Raw genomic sequence first — 21,099 nt, 5'->3', positions numbered from 1 at the left:
CAAAAATAATCAATTCCTCCTTCCCATCATCTTCCTACACGGCAGATATACTGCAGAGACTTCCCCTTTGAAACACAAACCGATCAATTATACTACACACAGTCTCCATCATTAAAAAGTCCACCTCTGAACTTTGTTTTCAAGCTACAATTGCTCGTTTGAAATGGTAAAAATGAGTGTGTGTTGACGTTTGTGTGAGCGTGTGCATGGCTGTGTGCCACACTGACACTTGACTTATCATTGCATGCATAAATTACCAATGTTAATCTCCCGTATCAGATGGTCCCTCCAGTGCTTTGAATTTGTTTAAATTCTAAAGCGTCGTTATTCTGACATTGCTTGACCCTGTTTTGTTTACTGCTTCTCAACTCACTTCCAGAAGACTAGAGGTGAGAAAACTTCTATTTATGACTCTAGCATCACTTCTATTCAAGCTACAATATATTGTTTTTCATATGCAAATGACCAGGGAACTGTTTAAGCATGGGTGGTCCAAGAAAGAACAAAATCCCTCACAGGATTTAAGAATACAACAAAGCACTCAAACTGAAATATCACATTAGATCTTTCTTACCTTCACTTGTATTCAAGACATTGGAAATACATTGTACATACATGCTGTATATCATATATGCATAGTATGTATATGCGTATGCACACATAGGTTAAGTCACAGTCGGAGTAAATATATAAAAAAATCATTTAGTTTCCACACGTTACCTTAAGTGCATCCTGTGTGTCGTCCAGACAATAGATCCTGATGTGATAGTCCAAAGTTGTGCAGGAGACGGGTCCAAAAACAACCAGTTTGAGCCTCTTGGCGGCTGCCTTGCAGATTGACTGGCCCACCAGGCAGTAAGTCCCCAGTGTCTCTGTTAGGAGGTGACATGCCTCAGAGTCCATCTGCACATAGCAGGGGGTGGTGAAGTTTTCCTCTCCCACTACAACCACATCCTGTAGGAATGACACACACAAAGTCACACACATCTTTAGACTTTAAGAGTCTCATGCTGGGTCTGTGATGGGCGGGTGTGACCGGCATACTGCCATGCGAGCCTTCACTCAGCTCAACTGAACAGAGATGTAGGGCTTTATTCAAGACATACTACCTTCAAAACAAGTCTTTGTTTCTAAGTACCAATGTGTTATATGTATATATTATTATACAGGTATACTTCTTTTTGCATGACTTGCTACTGACAAAGCAAACTCTACATTTCCTCAACCATTAAATGAGGGACATGATTCCCTAACTTTGTGGTAACAGCATTTCTGTCTAAACAACATGCCATCATCGACATAGTGATGAGTATGACATATTGTATGTTCTTGTGCTGATAGAGAAACTTTGGAAATGTAGAATATTCTGAATTTACACAGTGGGATACAGTCCAGGTCATGTTGTTTGGTAACAGCCTTTATTTGTCTGTGCAGACTGCTTTTAGTGAGACTGTGAGCATTATTTGAATAGTGGCTTTATTTGTGGGATTAAGCCACATTCTGTCTGTTTACATAACACCACTGGACCTGCTTTTGGAGCCAATTCCACTTATGCAAACAACCCTTGAATAAACAGGCGGTGGTTTCTAACAGATGCATTCCTCCGTTCTTATAAACAGGTATTTCTTTAATGCAATGCCATCACTGATGCGTTTAGAGATATGCTCCGTAGACAGATATCAGTGTCAAGCAGAAGAAAGGCCAACTGCACATGTTGAGTTTGAATCATTTTGACTTGTGGATCTTTTTTAATAAGAGTATAAACAGTGTGTGACTCCTCTCGTCACTGCGGTCATTCGTCTTAGAAAACCATATAGTGCATTTTTGATTCATCACAAATTAGATTCCTTTATGCGTGTTGAGACACTGAATTGAAATGTAAATGCATGTCTGGTTGTACATGTGACTTCTGAAAGTAATCAAGGTGTCCATTAAGAGAATGATAACACTTGTTTGGAGCTGGTGTCTGTGAAGCGTGTCCAATCCCACTGTGATTATCTGCTGGCTGTTGCTCATATCATTTCTACAGCTTTCTGTCACAGCCGGCGCTGCGGTAAATCCATATGGCTGTTTGGGTCGAGTGAGGATGCACAAGCTCTCTTCCTATAAGTACCGAATCTTTAATTAGTTGTGCACATATTCATGTTTGCGTGTGTGACTGTGAGTCATTGTGTGTGCATGTCTGTGTGTGATACAATTATTGAGTTTTAGACCACAGTTCATGAGGAGTTGTGTTCCTACAGATGAGCAAGCCAAATCAATACAAGGGGGTAGAAAAAGCAATATGGTGAATCTGTTATTACTGGTAATCACAACTGTGGCTGCGCCCCCATGATGTGAGAGGAATTCAATTACCTTCTTCTCCCTGTTTTGGGGAAAACTTTCTGATGGGAAATGAATGTTGTACTGCAATAAGAGAAAAACAAATCGACTTCCTGATGAAATTCCACTTTTCATTTTTCTCGTCGCTACCCACTCTGCACCCAACCGCTTCACTCTGTCTCTCTCTCCCTCTCACACACACACACACACACACACACACACACACACACAATCTTATGCATGGCTAATTGTGCAGAGACATTGTGTTGAGCTGTGATAAGCAACAGAAGACAGCATACGGGAGCCTTGTAGACACAGTGATGCTGCAAGACAGCCTTATCACCGACACCCACACACTCGGATACACACACACACACACACACACACACAGCCACGCACACACAGAAACAGAATGCTGAGGTAGAGACTTCACGCTGAGGGACACGGGAGGAGGGAGAGGGAGAAGGGTAGAAAAAACGGAGGGATAGAAACATAAGAAGAAAGATGAGAGAAGAAGGGGATGGCAGGAGCATAACAAATTGCTTCTGATAGGAGTCTTCAACCCCCTGCTTGTCTACTAGCCTGTAGGCACTTTGTGTTTACTGAATTTTCTCTCCCCCCTTTACTGCTTGTGTGTATGTGTATTGCGGGCTATTCTTCAGGGAGAAGACGATAATGTATGTGTGCACGCATGTCTGTGTATATATATATATATATATATATATATATACTGTACGAGTCAAACTGTGTACATGACTGTGTATTAATTATTTGGCCACGACTGTGTGCAGGTGTTCATTTTGAGTAAATGCATCGTATAAAGACTTCTTTATGTTTGGATTATTTAGCTGCTGTGCATGTTTGTGCATCTCTTTAAAACACTATTTGTTGGCAAGAAAGTGAAAGCTTCTCTCTCTGGAGGTTCATTTAGAAGTTGCACATAATGGCTCACTAGAAACAGAGCAACAAAACACAAAAGATACAATGTTGCACACTCACCTCCCACTCTCCCATAGCCAGTTGGTTCTTCAGCTGTATGAGCCAGTCTTCCTGGACGTTGTCGGCACAGTGGTGGATGGTGAGGATCACTGGTCTGGTTAGAAGGGCTCCTGGAGGTCCACAACTCACCACTGGGCTCAGCACTGTCTGGATGTCCTCCACCGGGGGTCTGGAAAAGACCGATAACACCGAGGTGAGATGATTCTTTAGAAAAGAGCGACAGCAGGGCTGCACTGTTGGCTACCAGTTTGCGTGCGCATCAATTGCAGAACGCTGTATTGAGTTTACTTCTGGTCTGTTTTATTTTTCATACTGTTCATATATGGAAATAGTCAGCTGGTATAATAAAGAAAGCAGCTGGACAGTTAGGTTAAAGTAAAATAGATACGCTTATGGCAGATGAAAATATCAGGGAATAAAACAGATCAGAGCAGAGAAGCACACAAAAATCAATCAGAGGATGATTAGTGTAGTCAGCGGGGCTTCAGTTGGGCCTCAGCTGGAGTCAGTAGTTCACAGCTCATGGGCAGCAAATAAATGAGTGCAGGCTACAGGCTCTCCTGCTTTCCACAGTAAACTCAAGTACTGGAACCTCAAGCACTTGCTACCTAATGTATATTACAGTACAGCGACAGAATACTGCAGGCTCTTCTACTGTGAATACATGTGAGATTATACATCATGAGTATCAATATTTCATAATCTTAAATAAGTCTTTTTTCATTAGTACATTTAAAAGTATACCCACTTTCTTAAACAAAAGTTAAATATGAAAATGTCTGCGTTCTCCTGTCCAATCCATTATCCAGCTGTTTTCTTCCCTCAAGTAGCTGAAGATATTTATTGACTGGGAAAAAAGCCCATACAGACGGATGGATTTTAATTTCAACAGTGATCCTTAGCGGTATTATCGATTCGACAGTTGGAGCTCATTATTGACTCATGATGGGTCTACAAGCCATGAGTAGAAGAAGCTAACAGATAAAAATCAGCCGCCTCAAACTGTAACAGCACCCTTTGACTTCCTTAATGCACAGTTAGGGTCAGCCCTTAATGAATGACAGTGTTATTGATTTTAAAGGTTATGTATCTTTTATCATACACCTGAGGGTTACATCTAAATGAGCTAATCCACGTGACTTTAGCTCGCCAAGTATTGCTGAGGCAAGTCAATATAGCCATGTGATTTTTGCTAGGCAGCTATTGACTGTGAGGAAGACAGAGGACAGAGAAGAGGTTTGACTCTTAGAAATACAGTAGCACACTGCAGGGGGCCTTATTCTTATTGACTGCTATTGATTGGGGATAAGCTAGAACAGATGAATGGGATAGAATACATGAACTATAACAAGTGTCCTAAAACCACCTTAAGTTTCAAAGCTTGTCCCTTATGCAAAATATATATATAAGCTCAGGGTTTCATTTATGAGTGTTGCATGAAAGAGTTTAGGCTTTCATGGTAGTTACTGTCATAATACAGCACAGGTGCACTTCAGCCTACGTGGTTATGAATCACACACACCATCATGATCCTTTATAGTTACTTGACAGCCTTATTGTCAGTGTTAGCCAGCTTCTCCAAAAGGGACAACAAAAGAGAATACAAAAAGAAAGTCAAATTGGACAGAAGATGAGAATGCTAGAATATTATATTTATTAAAATATTTGTATGTATAATATAATATATACAAAATAATATTGAAGATAGATTGACAGTCAGATCTATAATCTTTAAAAAGTTGCACGTCGTCCATAAATTCAGCCATTGTCTTATTTTCCACACATTATTTCACTTTTGAGAGACTGGTAGGGGTCCCTTAAAAGTTTCTGAGGAAAATACTAAGATTATTTTATCACACATATGGGGATATTTAAGTAGCTAAGGGCAAACAATTATGCAACTAATTGGAAGCCATTCTTAGATCACCATTTAAGGTCAACCTTAGCCTGAGCAACCAGGCACAGCTCTCAGAGTTGGTTCATCCAAATTATTAACGAACCCATTTCCTTACTTACCCCTTGTGGTATCAAGCCATGCAAATACTACCACTGGATATATTTTCCCCAGTTTTTGAGACAGATTAGAGATTCTAAACATTTTGCTGCAACCTCAAATACAATGAAGGTGAATTAACTTAAGTGTGTAGTGCTCACAGCATTAAGTAACTATGTTGAAAAGCAATGTGTCCTTCCAGAACCAGTGTCATTGTTACATTGGATAATACACAATACTCGCAGCAAACAGTTATTATTGGAACAAACTAAATTCATTCATATCCATTTTATTGGATTGAGAAATCTAAGACACGGATATCTGAAAACTGAATAAAAACCAAACCATTTGCACTGAATACCCCCCCCCATGTGAGAAATTGTTTGGCTCACCAGACACATTCCAAATATATACTGACTCTGTCTGATGAAATCATCTCTTAAATGTTAACAGTATGATAAATAAATAAATAAATAAATATATAATATATATATATATATATATTATATTATATATATAAATAATATAATATTATATTATATATAATAAATAAATATAATATATATATATATATATATAATATATATATATACATATATATATATATATAATAAATAATATAATATATATATATATATATATATATAAATATATATATATATATATAAATAATAAATATAATATATACATATATATATATATATATATATATATAAATAAATATATAAATAAATAAATATAAATATATATATATAGTCACATGCGTGAAGGCAGTTTAATTAGTTTTTCCATATTGTGAGCATTTTATGGAGCTAGGTCATTTTCAAATAGTGATGATAATTTTCCCAAATTTGCATCAATTATATTTTATAACACAGCTGGAATATAGACATTTTCTCCCTTGTCCCTCGTCTCTCATGTCCCACAGATAGCTTTACCTCATTCATGCACAGGGTTTGGGAGTAAAGGATTATAGTACATGTAACAGGATTATAGTAATCCCAAAAATAACCACTGATCTGTTAGTTACTGTGGAAACAGCAATCTCTTTGCATATGCTGTCAAAAGCTTGTCATTTGTTTTTTGGATCTACAACAGGGCATGAAGTGAGGACAAAATCTATTGTCGCAGTGTAGTCAACATAAGTTTCACACTTCTTTACATAATGGGTGTTATGAGCTTTGGGTAATAGCATTGATTCGCTGAACATTGATTCACTATGTAAATGATGTGGATTACTCTACAGATTATAATGTTAAGTAGGTAATAACTAACGTGTTAAAAAATCCCTTGTAATCTTCTCAACTTTAACGTTGGCACTAATATAGGACATTTGTGGTATTAACTGATTTCTGGTAAATGAATCACAAACAGAATGTGTTCATAGAAGCTCTATTCACTATAAATACAAATGATTCATCCACTGCTGTGCATCCTAAACCCATGCCACACTGTGAAAGCCTCCCCATGCAACCATACAAGCAGGTCTGGAAAGTCGCTGCACAGGAGAGAGACGGAGAAGTGTAGACAAAGAATAACAAAGAAAATAAAAAGAACACAGAGTGAGATGCAGAGATAAAGAGAACAATGGCGACAACAGGGAACAATGCAGTGAAAAAAGCCACAAAGATAAACAAATGTGAGGGAAAAAGAGACAAAACTTACCTCAAGCTGTCCTTCCTGTGCACAGTCACATACATCTCGTACACCCTACCCTGAGGAACAGCACCCGCTGGAACCAACAAACTCACACCTACAGGAGGGAGGACAGGGGCAGCAGGATGGATGGAGGCAGACGTAATGAGTTTCATCACTGGATTTATTCATTTCAACAGGCACAACTGAATTATTAAATGTGCAACCCATTATAACTTTATCATTATGATTCATTATTGAATAATCATTTTTAAAAGGTGACCTGTGTGAAACTTTAACTTAAATATATCATCAAGTGAATTGTGCTGCAACCTTGTATCGTTTCTGAGAGCTGCTTCTTATCAGCAAGTTACATTATTCATTACATCTGTCTGCACACCGCTTTTAAGTCCTAACAAAAGTCTAATGAACGCTCTTTTCTTTCTAAACTAAGTAGCGTCTAGGTAGAACATCTCAAGGCAGTTTTTTTGTATTATGTTGACTGTGCAGTTCTAGCTATGAACTTGTTGTATGTGGTCAACGTTTAGCACAGGAAATGCATGCTCTCTCACTTTCTCCTTTCCCTCTTCAAACTTAGTTTGATTTGGTCATTTTTATCTTGTAATTTGATGTTGTTTCTTTGCCAAATACTGCACCTTACCTCATCTTGTTGAATATTGCACCTTACCCCATCTCATCGAAGCTTATTCTTAAATTGTTCTATATATATCTGTATAAAACATGTTGCACTATTTGTAGTGTCATTTTTGTTTTGCATATCTTATACTGTTTCCTACTCTGTATTGCAACTGTTGTAACAATTTCCCTCGGGATAAATAAAGTTCTATCTTGTCTTATCTTATCTTAATTAAGGATTACTATCTATAGCAGCTCATTAGTTGTTATGTATAATTCATGTGTTCTTTGTAATCATCAGAAATGTATTTGCGCCCTCTCGCATCTTCCCATGGACTTTGTACACAGTGTTCACAGTGAGACATCATCATCAGACAGTAACCCGATGCATGTTAAGTGTGTGTGGAAGGTTTACCAGAGTTGGGTACGATGAGGTGTCCTCCCTGGTTGTTGAAGGATCCATGAGCGGTACAGGAAGGGTCTCGTGTTCGGGCCAAGCTCTGGTTGCGCAGATTCATGGTGTCGCTGTTATCCAACAGAGACTGAGTTACCTGGGAATCAAAAGACAACAGATAATGATAAGAACACATGCTATACCAGACAGTATTGGGTATGTAGCTGGTCAGCAGAGACCGGATGAACTGGAAGTCTGAAGGTATCACATGGTAAATAAAACATACGTGGCTGGGCAATACAGTTATCAAATACAAATCACACTGTTGCACCTCTATGACATGAGAATTACCTGAGTAGAAGTTAAAAATCCTTCTTTTTAATAATGGGGTTAGTGAAAATGTATTCAAGGTCATTTGGATGTTTTGTTAAATTAGTGAGTTAGACTTTTATTCAGGGCAGGCCTTGATCATAGGTATACACTGTATACTACAGCGTGTACCCTTATGCATAAAAGCAAGCTGTATCCATGATCTGTGGAGGATGCAAGATGATGAAACCAAAAGCTCATGGAGGTCCAGAGAAGTTTCAGTGTGCAAGGCCAATCTCAGGCTGTATAGGTCATTGCAGTTGTATTTTTGCCTGGCTGATTAGCATTGAAAGAGGAATATGTTAAGGCTCTCTTTTCCACTACAATTTTACTGCGTTCATCAAGATGATTTCTGTTTTTCCCTCATGTTTTCTTGATAACCATTAAGTAAAATGCTACAGAGACAATCTGCATCTGCCATAGGGCTGAGCTGGTAGGCTTTGAAAAGAGGGCAGATTTAAAGTAGACCTATGAAACCACCTTAGGGTGAGTGGAGAAATATGACCTGCTTTGCATTTCCCTTTATCAAAATGTCCACTGTGAGATGTAAAATAGGGGCTTAACATTCAGTAGTTTACTCCACATCACACAAAGCTGACAAGAACTTGCTTCACTATGTTAAAGAGAGCAACACATATTCTCAAATTAGCGAGACAAGGTCAGTCAGGAAGTCTAAAACTCCACAATTAAAAAGAACACAGATAATAACAGACACAATCATCAAAGAAAAGTGCCACTGACATGTGGAGCTCAAAGATAGTGAGTTCAGTGCTCATGCAGCCTCAAGACAGGTGCAGTGATGAAACGGAGCGGCTTCATCTGAATTGTGACAACTGACTCTGGTATGCATGCCATGTAGTTGACAGAGCAGAGGGAAGAAACTGGGGCACTGAGCTGCATGTATACTAATGGTGTTTGTATTTGTATTGATGTGACTGGGAATACTAGTATTTCAGAACTTCTCACTATGCCTCTGCAGTGTAACCTCACTTCAGGAGGAAATATTTCAAAATCCTTCTGCGCTCATACAGAATATTTTACAGTCAAAATGTATAGAAGTGGATGAAAGATACTGATGTCAGATTGAGGGATACATTCATTATTTTTTACCTTAGGAGACAGTTTGGATGTGAAGTCCCCCCCGAGGTCGTCCTGCGGTGTGACCAGACCGGAAGAGTTGTACACTTTGATCTTCAAGTTGGGAAGAGGATCCAACAGCGGGGAGTTGGTCATTGGGATTTTATCCGAAACATCGTGGAGGGCATACACTGGACCACGATACATGGCAGCTGCATTTGTCAAGTCAGGAGGAGCTGTCAATAGATCAGCTAGAGGGATGGAGTGGAAGAGAGAGAGAGAGGGGGGGAGGAATGAATGGCAACATGAATAGCACTTGTCTTTAAGAATGCTTGATTGTTCTGCTAACAGCTGATGGGGTCAGAGAAAGTTGTGCCTGAGACAGAGAGAGACAGCTAGATACTTTATATTCTCAACAGTATAAACTGTAACACATGGCTGCAATATAGGACAGATGTGGGGAACTTGTAGATCAGTGAGCAGGAAGAAGGGGAGTAAGACGAGAGAAGGCAAGGCTGCTGATAAGGTATCAGTGTCTGGCATGATACATTGCAGTACACAGGGGCATGACCTGGATGAAGGACTAGTCATGGTTGAGAGAGAGAGAGAGAGAGAGAGAGAGAGAGAGAGAGAGAGAGAGAGAGAGAGAGAGAGAGCGAGAGAGAGGACTTTGAGGGCGATGCTCAGACTTCATCTAAAAAAAAATATATATTTCCATATTTTTAAAGTTTAAAAGATTCTATTTGAATCTGTACCTTATCAAAACTAATTCACTGATTTCAAAATTGACCTTACTTCACATTGTATAATAACGAAACAAGTATATAAAAGTATAGCTTCATGACATGTTATCCGCTAAGCTTTTCAAAATGTTATCAACGACTGACTTCACCCACACAATCAAAGAAGCTGTCACGCTAATCACATCTCTGTCTATTTTCAAAATGCTAACTATGTCACAATTTAAATCTGAGTGACAAAACCCACCGGGCATATTTACCACAAAACATGACAGCGTTAATTGACTGTGGCAATTTGTTAAGACTGATCTACTGTATTTGGGTTCAGTTATTTAACACTCATCCTGTTATACTGGATGTACTGTATTCTAAAAAGCAGCCTTTTTACCCTCATTATCCATAAATCATGGTGTTTATCATCATGTAAATATATCTAGTTTATTTAAAATAGAACAAGCAAGACAATATACAATGTGCAATATTAATGCAAACACTCGCTCAATATCTTCAAAAGTAAGCTAAAAACATATATTTTTACTTTAGCCTTTTAATGGTGATATTTTATATCTCTTTACCTTAGCCTTTTAATGGTGATATTTTATATCTCTTTACCTTAGCCTTTTAATGGTGATATTTTATATCTCTTTACCTTAGCCTTTTAAAGGTGATATTTCATATCTCTTTACCTTAGCCTTTTAAAGGTGATATTTCATATCTCTTTACCTTAGCCTTTTAATGGTGACATTTTATATCTCTTTACCTTAGCCTTTTAATGGTGATATTTTATATCTCTTTACCTTAGCCTTTTAATGGTGATATTTTATATCTCTTTACCTTAGCCTTTTAATGGTGACATTTTATATCTCTTTACCTTTCAAAAATATGGCCCTGATAGTAACATTTACAAGAATGATGTGCCAATGTTATTTTATACTATTTTAATTCTGCTATTTTTATAATGGTACTTCAGACTCATTCACATCAACACTGTGATTATTGTACTATAAATGCTCTTATTCTGTCTAATCTTGTACTAATTGTTATGTTTATGCTGTGAAGCACTTTGGGCTGCAATTCTTGTATGAAAGGTGCTATACAAATAAAGCTTATTATTATTATTATTAGTATTATTATTATTATTATTATTAAAATCAGTCCACAAACGAATCTCAACCTGGTCAAAATGTTTGCATGTATTATTAAAAGCTTAAAGTAAGACTTTGTCATTTTTGCAGTGGCAATTACAGTCAATACAATCCAATATTGAATTTGTCTTAACCTTCTGAGATTCTCTTAAGATATAGTTTGTCATCATGCTCATATGGGACATGTTAAAATATAATAACAGGAGTCAGTAAATGTAAAAATGTACATCAGTTTGCTAACTTTAGCCACAATTCACTCCTGGTCAGCAAATCCCCATTTTTATTTGTAAGAGGAATAATGTCTTATGTGAGTTATCTGTACAATTATAAGAGATAAACTGCTATTCTTGAGTTGTCACAGCTGATACTAATGGTGGAAACTTTTCATGTTGATCATATAAGCAAACACTCAAGCATCCCACTTATACGCACGCACACACACACACACACACGCACACATCTGCAATGTAAAACATATATACTAAAAAAGCACTCAACAAGTCATACACTAAAGTGTACACCCACAGCACAAACATACATGCCACATGCAGTGAGTATATGGGGATTATATCAGTTGGGATGGATAAATAAGACTTTCTGGGACTGCCCTACAGTATGGTATACTAAACATGTACATGCAACATTCAAGTACTGTTAACAGTATGTTGATTTCAGGTTTAAAATGCAACTACCTTTAGAAATCCCTCCATTATTAGACTAACCTTCCTGACTTAAATACAGGACTTAATGAGATGTTGGTCTCTAAAAACCTTGAGCAGTGAAATTAATAGTAATGCTTTATATCTTTAACTTAAGTTTCTTTGGTCTGTCAGAATGTAATCCTCACTTCCTTCTTGGAAAGATGCTGCAGCCAAGTGCTACTGATAGTAATAATAAGACAGTTGGCAATATCAACAAATAGTAAATCTTCTATTGGGATTTACTTAACCAAAGCAAATCAAGTCTAGTTTTGTTCTCGCCACAACCCTTTAGAGTTCAACACAATTCTAAGGACAGAACAACGTGTACAGTTTACTTCTAAATAAACAATACAGAAAATCCAACAAATATCTAAGATTTAATTAGAATTGGGATCACAGGAAGGCAAATGACCTACTGAGAACAATTCCAGATTTGTTCACACCAGGCTCAATTTTTTGGCCGTAGAGCCTGAAATCCTGTCGTTCCCTCCACGAGCCCATCCATTCTAATTTTAAAACACACACACACACACACACACACACACACACTCACACACACACACACACACACCACACACACACACACACACACACACACACACACACACACACACACACACACACACACACACACACACTGTCACCCATCACTCTTTTCCTCTCTCTATCACAAGGCTGTTTACCCTTAAAGCCAGCGGGTATTCCTGCCAAATCATCCCTGCTGAAATTTAATTAACAGCTAACGGAAAGCCACAGAGTGTGTGAGAGGAAAAAAGAGAGAGAGGGAGAGAGGGGGAGAGAGAAGAGAGAGAGAGAAGAGAGAGAGAGAAAAGAGAGAGAGAGAAATAGTCAGAGGGTGACAGAGAGAGAGAGATGCAGGGAGATAATTCTTCATTAATAGTAATCGTAGATGGTCCCTCGACGCAGAGTGACAAGCATCGTAATGCTTTGCTGATAAAGTTTCACCCTTGCACACACACAGACATGCACATGCATGCACACATACAACTTTATCTTGCTGTGTTTTGCATCCTCTGACATCACTCTCCTGTTTTTACTGGATACCGAGTTTTGAATTGAACAATCCTCCCACAGCTGACCACTGACAGCGACCTATTTAAGTATCCTGTTAAAAGGTGTTTAGAGTTGCACAGAATTGTAGTTTGTAGATGTTACTGAACTTGATTAACACAAACTCTGTGTTATATATCTAATCCCTTTCTAAAATGGAGACTATCAAGTACTATGAAGGATAAGTATAAGTATAGTACCAGTCTGAGCACAGTATTTCATTTACATTTGTGGGAGTGTTTGAGTCTGTTTGTGTATGTGCCCACTGCCTACATAGATGCACTGCTGAGCATGTTTGCAAGGATTATTGATTTTATTTTTCATTTATTTGCCCAATAAAGAATGTTATAGGAAAAGTCAGAAGTTCATGGCGCCCGTAGACTGATCCCTGATTTATCCACATTTCATGTCCAATCTGGGCATTTCCAGTAAGCTATCGAATGCATGCGCACAAGTGTACAAGTGTGTGTGGCTGTGTGCTTCTTGTTGTCTCATCCATTTCCCAAAGACAGAGAGGGGGAAATGACAACACAGACAGAGGAGAGTGAAAGATGGCTCCACTTTAACAGGAAGACAAACAGGGAGGGAGTGTCTGTTGCAGTAGTAGTCACTGTGATGGGAGAGAGACGGAGACAGGACGAGGGAAAGACAGAGACACAGAAACGGAGAGAGGAGGATGCTGATAAACAGGAAATGTGATTGACCTGAATGTGCAGATGGGAAGGGAGAGAAAGGAGGAGTCAGACAGAGAAGGAGAATGGCAGAGAGAGACTCCTTGATGAAGGAGAGTGGTCTCTGGTAGAGACAGAGATTCATTCAAAGCAGCCAAGATTGGCAGCCGGAGGCTGAGCAGATACACAAAATGATGCTGGCATAAAAGCCTCAGGGACGACAGAGCAGGTACAATTATTTCAATCAATATCTATCAATCAATCAATCAATCAATCAATCAATCAATCAATCAATCAATCAATCAATCTATCTATCTATCTATCTATCTACCTACCTTCTATCTCTATATATATATCTATCCTTGATCCCATTATATAATATAATTTGTAGTCCACCCACTGAGAGAGTGTAAGAAAGAGGCCCTTGCTCTCAACCCACCAAAACACTAGTTTTAAGTCTTCTACAATACAGCATTATGTTCATTTTGTAAATTAATTTAGAGTTATATTCTTTAAGGCGGGGCTACCTTGTGATTGACGGATCATTACCACGTGTTGTCCATGTTTTCATCTTACAACTTTAACCCTTTCACAGTGTTTTTAGTTTGTGAAAGTTAATTGTAACTTTATGTACATTATAGTCGCCTAAAAATGTCTTGCTCAGCGTGTGGTTGTACTTTGTTCCACCCTCTCGTGTCACATCTGGATGCAAAAAAAACAAGATGACGACGCCACAGAACGGCAAATTCAAGGCTTCAAAACCACAAAGCAATGGGTGACGGTGACCACTTCCTACATACAGTTTAAGGTCATTAGATGTACTGTACTTTCTTTATTGAAAGTAAAGTACTGTACTTTCCCTAACGGTCTCAGAGTCTGTAACTTATGTTTTTATGTAATCTGACATTTACTATTTAGAAAATGACTAAACACCCCGTGAACATCACCCAGAGCCCTCCAGGAAACCATGACATCACCTGTGATTACAGGTACAACAGGCTTAACATTTTCAACCAGAGAGGGCAGTGAAACAGATGTTAAGTTAAAGCAACAGGAGTCTGGTACTCCAGTATTCTCTCCTCCACCCTGGGTCATAAGTCATTTCCTGTGACATTCCTTACCTGATCTGGCTGTTTTGATATTAACAGACTGGAAGCCTCCATTTAGTGCCGAGGTGTCGATAATGTCCGAGTCAAAGTCACGGTGTGTCTTGCGATAGACAAAGAGCGCCACGATGACCGAGATGACCAGGCACATAATCACCGCGATGACAATGCCCACGTAGAGCGCCACATCATCTGTACTTGGAGCAGCTAGAGGGGACACAAACAGGAACAGAGATATAATTATAGATGGACAGATATTGTGAAGCATGAAACTAAATATCTTCTTAAGAGGAAATGTACATCAGGAAGGAAAGTGGCAATAAACAGCTACAACAAGGATAACTGGAGCAGCAAGGCAGTGGCAGAGAATATAATTATATTTATAAAACACGATTACATGTGCTGCAGGCTTCAAATTAACCTGATATGGCTCCCCGTCATTCTTAATTTGGGTTCAACAATTTCACTTTCACCCCAGACCACCCATCTTAGGTGTAGAGGTTATGTTGCATTCAAATAAAACTTTCAAATAGCCCCCCAGCTTGTGTAATATGATCATTTGTCTAGAGTCTAGACAGAGGTAAAGAGAAACAGAGACCTCTTTCATAAAAAAGAAAAGAACGCTAGCAACTCTTAAAACTTAATACGGCTGTTAATTATTTTACAAGGGTCCTAACATCCTTTTTCAATCCGGCTGAGACTTTAATCTTATTTCAGTGAGAACAGCGGTGCAACTGTCATTAATGATCCATATTTTAATGCAGAACATTTTAAGTGATGGGTGATGTGAGTGGTTAAAGGTACAGTTTGAGCTAAGCTTAAGGATGAAGTGGAGAGGAAATGAGTAAAGGATGAGAGGAGACAATTTAAGAACACGGGAAGAATGATGAGGAAGTAATAACAGGGAATAACGATAAGTGGAGAAGAATATGGGGGGGGGAAAAGGACTCACAAGCAGATGAGGAGTGAATAAAAAAGGGAAGGGGAGTTAAATAAAGAGAATAAAAGAAGCATAGAAAAAAGAGAATAAGGAAGTAGGGAAGATGAGAGGAAACAAGTAGGGCACAATACAGAGCAGAGAGGAGAGGAGAATAAAGGAGAGGAGAGGAGAAGAGAGGAGAAGAAATGAGAGGAGAGGAGAAGAAAGGAGAGGAGAGGAGAAGAAAGGAGAGGAGAGGAGAGGAGAAGGAGAGGAGAAGGAGAGGAGAAGGAGAGGCGAAGGAGAAGAAAGGAGATGAGAAGAAAGGAGAGGAGAAGGAGAGGAGAAGGAGAGGCGAAGGAGAAGAAAGGAGATGAGAAGAAAGGAGAGGAGAAGGAGAGGAGGAAGGAGAAGGAGAGGAGAAGGAGAAGAAAGGAGATGAGATGAGAAGAAATGAGAGGAGAAGGAGAAGAAAGAAGAGGAGAGGAGAAGAAATGAGAAGAGAGGAGAAGAAGAAAGGAGAGAAGGGGAAAGGAGAGGAAGAAGGACAAGAAAGGAGAGGAGAGAAGAAGAGAGGAGAAGAAATGAGAGGAGAGGAGAAGAAAGGAGAGGAGAAGGAGAAGAAAGGAGAGGACATGAGAAGAAAGGAGAGGAGAAGAAAGGAGATGAGAAGAAAGGAGAGGAGAATAAATGAGAGGAGAGGAGAAGAAATGAGAGGAGATGAAAGGAGAGGAAAGGAGAGGAGACGAAAGGAGAGGAGAAGAAAGGAGAGGACAAGGAGAAGAAAGGAGATGAGAAGAAAGGAGAGGAGAATGAGAAGAAAGGAGAGGAGTGGAAAGGAGAGGAAAGGAGAGGAAAGGAGAGGAGAGGAAAGGAGAGGAGAAGAAAGGAGAGGAGAGGAGAGGATAAGAAAGGAGATGAAATGAGAGGAGAGGAGAGGATAAGAAAGGAGAGGAAATGAGAGGAGAGGAAAGGAGAAGAAAGGAAAGGAAAGGAAAGGAGAGGAGAAGAAAGGAGAGGAGAATGATAAGAAAGGAGAGGAAAATAAAGGAGAGGAAAGGAGAGGAGAAGAGAGGAGAATAGAGGAGAGGAAAGGAGAGGAGAAGAAAGGAGAGGAGAAGAAAGGAGAGGAAAGGAGAGGAGGAGAAAGGAGAGGAGAGGAGGAGAAAGGAGAGGAGAAGAAAGGAGAGGAGGAGAAGGAGAAGAAAGGAGAGAGGAGAGAAGAGGAGAGAGGTGATAACAGCATAAAAAGAGGAAAACAGGGCAAAATAAGTAAAAATGCACTTGAACTTCAAAGCAGACAAACAATAAATCCTACATATTTAAAAGGAAAGCGTCTGTGAAACTTTTTTGAGTAGACTCACACTTAGCCCTCCTCGTATAATCACATCCTCTGTAGCTAGTAGGAAGGGATTTGTCTGCAGCTATTAAGAAGAAGGCATAAAAGTATAGGAATGCTCCTTCTAATCTGCCCTTAAAGTTGAGAGGCAGATAACAGGCTTTTAGCTACAAACAGCCTGAGTCATTTAAGGATTTGCTGTTGTCACATCAGAACAAGTTCAGAAAGCATGAGCTTGATTATGCATGAAGGAATCCTTTGATGAGGCACACAAACATTCACACGAACATATGCCTAAGCATGATACACATATTCACAGAAGAGAGGTCACACCTGATGGTGTTAGTTACTCATTTACCACTTGAGGGAGCTATGAACCACTTCTGGTGTCTCCAGGGAGCTGAGCGTATGAGGGCAAAAGCATGTCCCTCTTAATTAAGTCTGTGACTGAGATGATCCAAATGTCTCTGGGCACTTGGTCCAGGACACAGAAAACTATGGACACTACCAGTGTTTTCAAGCCCTTGTGAAACTGTATTTTGTATTTTTTTTCAAAAGGTAATATTTAAACTTTTTCTACCTTTTACTTAACCGCAACAACAATTCTAACTTTCCATTAATCTATTAACATCGTCAGAAAATCAATCAGCTATTTAGATCGTTTAATATGTTTCCAAGCAGAAATGCCACATACTGTATTCACTGGATCCAACTTCTCAAATGTGAGGATTTCCTGCTTTTCTTTGTCTTATGTAAGAATAAAATAAAGAGAGTATCTTTGCGTGTTGGACTACAACATGTGAATACGTCACTTATGGCCCTGGGAAATTGTGATGGGCATTTCTTTCTTACATTTTATAGACAAAACAACTTAACCGAGAATATCTGACACATTAATCAATAATAATCATTAGTTCCAGTGCTAAACTTGTGAAGATGTATGACATCGTGGGATGTTTGTTTTATTTAAACACCGCCACATATATGTTCATTACATTTATCTCAAAGATAGAGCACCACCTTTAAATCTCCAAAGTTGAACTCCTATGGATTTTGTCGTATGCAGTTTCCTTTTGATGTCAAAACAGAGTGATGTAAATATGCTCAAATGACACTGCTGCAAGAACGTTGCCCTGTTATCAAGGTCCTTGCACTTGCCAAGGGGGAATAGAATTGGATAATCCTCTTAAGTACCAACTCCCTGATCTTAATTATGATCACCATCATCCTCATCTATTTAGGGAATCTTTATCGTGTTTCTACTTTTACTTGAAGGTCTATAACTTCAGAACATGTGGGTTGCCAGACATCTATATATATAAAATAAATAAATAACTTCACTTCTAAACTTTCTATTTTCCTATTGAGTATTGTAGGACACTTTGGAATAAGCATCTAGGCTATGGCTTGCTGTGTGTACTAAGTGTAACGTGTTTTATACCAGTGGGCTTAAAAATCCTTTCTTCACTGTCTATCAGTTTATATCCCATCTCTCTCAGATCTTCCTCTCCATCCATAACTCACACCTCTCTCTCCGACTCCCTGTGTCTCTGTCTCCATCTGTTTGATTTGTAGATGAATGAAACAGCTCGTCCCATTAGAGCTTCTACCTGCCTGAGTAACCTACATATAACTGCAGGATTCCAAATGTTTGTTATTTTTCTTTAAATGTTCACTTTTTTCTGTTTTCGTGTTGTTTTTCTGTCCTACATTTCCATTGTGGCTTTCACCTTAAAAGTAAATGTCACACACAATTTAGACTAAGGCAAACATCAAGCAAATTCATTGCCAAATGGTGCTTAAGTAGTAGCAACAACATTACAATACATGCTCATTTATCCATTATTGAAATGCTACATACAGTTAATGTGCTGCAAAGAGCCACAATGTTCCACACGTTATTGCACCAATCAGTTATTGGTAATCCAGTTCTTATGCAAATAGGATTCACACTAAAATGATGTTTCGAGGAAATGAATGGAATAACAAATATAAATATAGAACTGAGAATTAAAGAATCTTCTGAGTCAATTACTTCACACAATCCATGAAAGACTATGAACAATTTAGTTTGAATATTATTTTGTTTAAAAAGACGATTAGAAGTTAGTTGCTGCATGAACATGCAGTACAATTACTTTGATGGATTGACTTTGCATTTCAGCTCCATTCTCTTTGAATGCACAATGACATTTTTTGAATAATTTTTTTTTTTAATTGAAAACTGGCACTAATGTAGAATATATTTTCTCCTGAACTCAAGTCCTCTCTGTTCGCTGTATATGTCTACTTCTTAGGTCTTTCATTTTATTGAGGCTCTACATAAAAAACAAAAGTGCTGCTTTGCTTGAAAACTGTCAATTCTTTAGTTCTGATGTTTTTGTATTGTCTGACAGCCTTGCATAATAGGCATATTTTCTGACACGAAAAGGGCTGAAAAAGGGGCTGAACGTGGGTGTGCACTTTTGATCAAACCCAGATGAATGAATAATGTCTTTGGACCTCTGTGTGTATCTAAGCGTAGCCCAAGGCTCTGCTCTGTGAAGCCAGAATGACAAAATTGGCAGTGATAGAATGAGGAAGGAGCACATGTCTGACTAAGTACCAATAGGTACACACCTATGTTAATTTTCATGGGCTCTCATGCGAGAACTGACACTCACGCTGAATGCGTGGGCAGACATGCACACATCCATATTAACTTTTATCCGCAAGTCAACTATCCTCCCAGCGAACCTGACAAGCAGTTTCACGTCCGAAGCACTCGCCCGCAAGCCGGCTAAATAGGATTTAGATTAAAAATAGGAGAGGAACTGAAAAAGTGTTACGTCTGTGAAATATCTGACATCTCTCTATAGGAGGGAGGATGTTGTGTTTTAAAGGTCAGAACACACACACACACACACTAACATATAATGTACAGATAAGTGTGACCAAACATTGGAATATATGAAAGATCATATCATATTGATCCATCAGAATCTAATTTAGACACTTTGCAGACAGCTGACACAGAGGCCGTGGTGTGTATGTATGTGTATGTATGAGAGACTGCCCTTTGAGCAACATCCTTTCTCATCCTTCCCATAGACAAAAGTCTATCATATTTTTACAACAGCTCAGGTGAGATACAGTGTTTGACAGTCTCCTTTTTTTCACTTGCTCGCTGTATGTCAGTGGCATTTGCCGTACTTTTCCCAATATCGTATATGTTTTAAATCTTGTGTGTGCATGCACTTTCTTGTTATTAATATGTCCTCAAGAACAGAAACAAATTTTCTTGGATATTTTTTTGAGATCTTGCTATTTGGCTCAAGGACAGTAGAATATTTGTTATATTTTTGACAACATACCATCTTTCTATCTTTTACATTGAAAGAAATTATTGCAATGTGTTATCATTTTGTATGACAGTGTTACCTTTACAGAGCAAGATTGAACAGTGTGTGTTGTGTGTTCAAAGTTAAATGGTCTTTGGTAGCAAAACCAAAATTATTTTGCCAATGTTCACTGTGAGCCAAATTCAGTTCTTTTGGAGTAGCGAGGGAAGTGAGCTAGTGTGCATGTGTGTGTGGACTGACTGATGCTGTGCCTCACTTTGCCCGGTAGTAATGGGCATTGTAATTGGCAAAACTTGATAAAGAATGAAACAAAAAAACTTGGTCACATATAGTTCGTACTTCAGCATGTGTGTGCTCAAAGTGTGTGACTAATAAATCATTGGAGCTCCGGAAATTCCAAAAATGATAGACACACTCTCTCTCTCTCTCTCTCACCCACAGTTGATTACACACACACACACGGGCTAGTGGAACAGAAGCCCCAGCTCACCCTCAGTCAGCGCGGATAGCTGTCTATCGATTGGCTGATCTTTTTGTCATTCTCTGAGTCCGTCCAATCTGCCACGGAGCGGATTTGAAGAAGTGGGAAACAAGGATAACTCAGCTTAGCTCATCTCTATCTTCTCTGTGATCTGCATCCA

At 38.7% G+C, this 21,099-nt stretch overlaps 1 protein-coding gene across 2 annotated transcripts in view; it reads right to left on the bottom strand.

Annotated features, from left to right (window-relative positions):
• unc5ca (unc-5 netrin receptor Ca) overlaps window positions 1-21,099 on the bottom strand; it is a 177,456-nt gene that overhangs the window by 7,489 nt on the left and 148,868 nt on the right. For both annotated transcript variants that reach the window (XM_029439626.1, XM_029439627.1), the window contains 6 exons: window positions 14,875-15,066; window positions 9,459-9,676; window positions 8,001-8,136; window positions 6,980-7,067; window positions 3,322-3,490; window positions 721-954 (listed from right to left, as the gene is read on the bottom strand). In XM_029439626.1, coding sequence (XP_029295486.1) covers window positions 721-954; window positions 3,322-3,490; window positions 6,980-7,067; window positions 8,001-8,136; window positions 9,459-9,676; window positions 14,875-15,066 — 1,037 coding nt within the window. The remainder of the gene's footprint in view (window positions 1-720; window positions 955-3,321; window positions 3,491-6,979; window positions 7,068-8,000; window positions 8,137-9,458; window positions 9,677-14,874; window positions 15,067-21,099) is intronic.

This window comes from Cottoperca gobio, chromosome 9 (genome assembly GCF_900634415.1).
Source record: "Cottoperca gobio chromosome 9, fCotGob3.1, whole genome shotgun sequence".
Lineage (NCBI taxonomy): Eukaryota > Metazoa > Chordata > Actinopteri > Perciformes > Bovichtidae > Cottoperca > Cottoperca gobio.
Note: the sequence above shows the minus strand (reverse complement) of the source record. Positions and strands in the feature narration are given on the sequence as shown.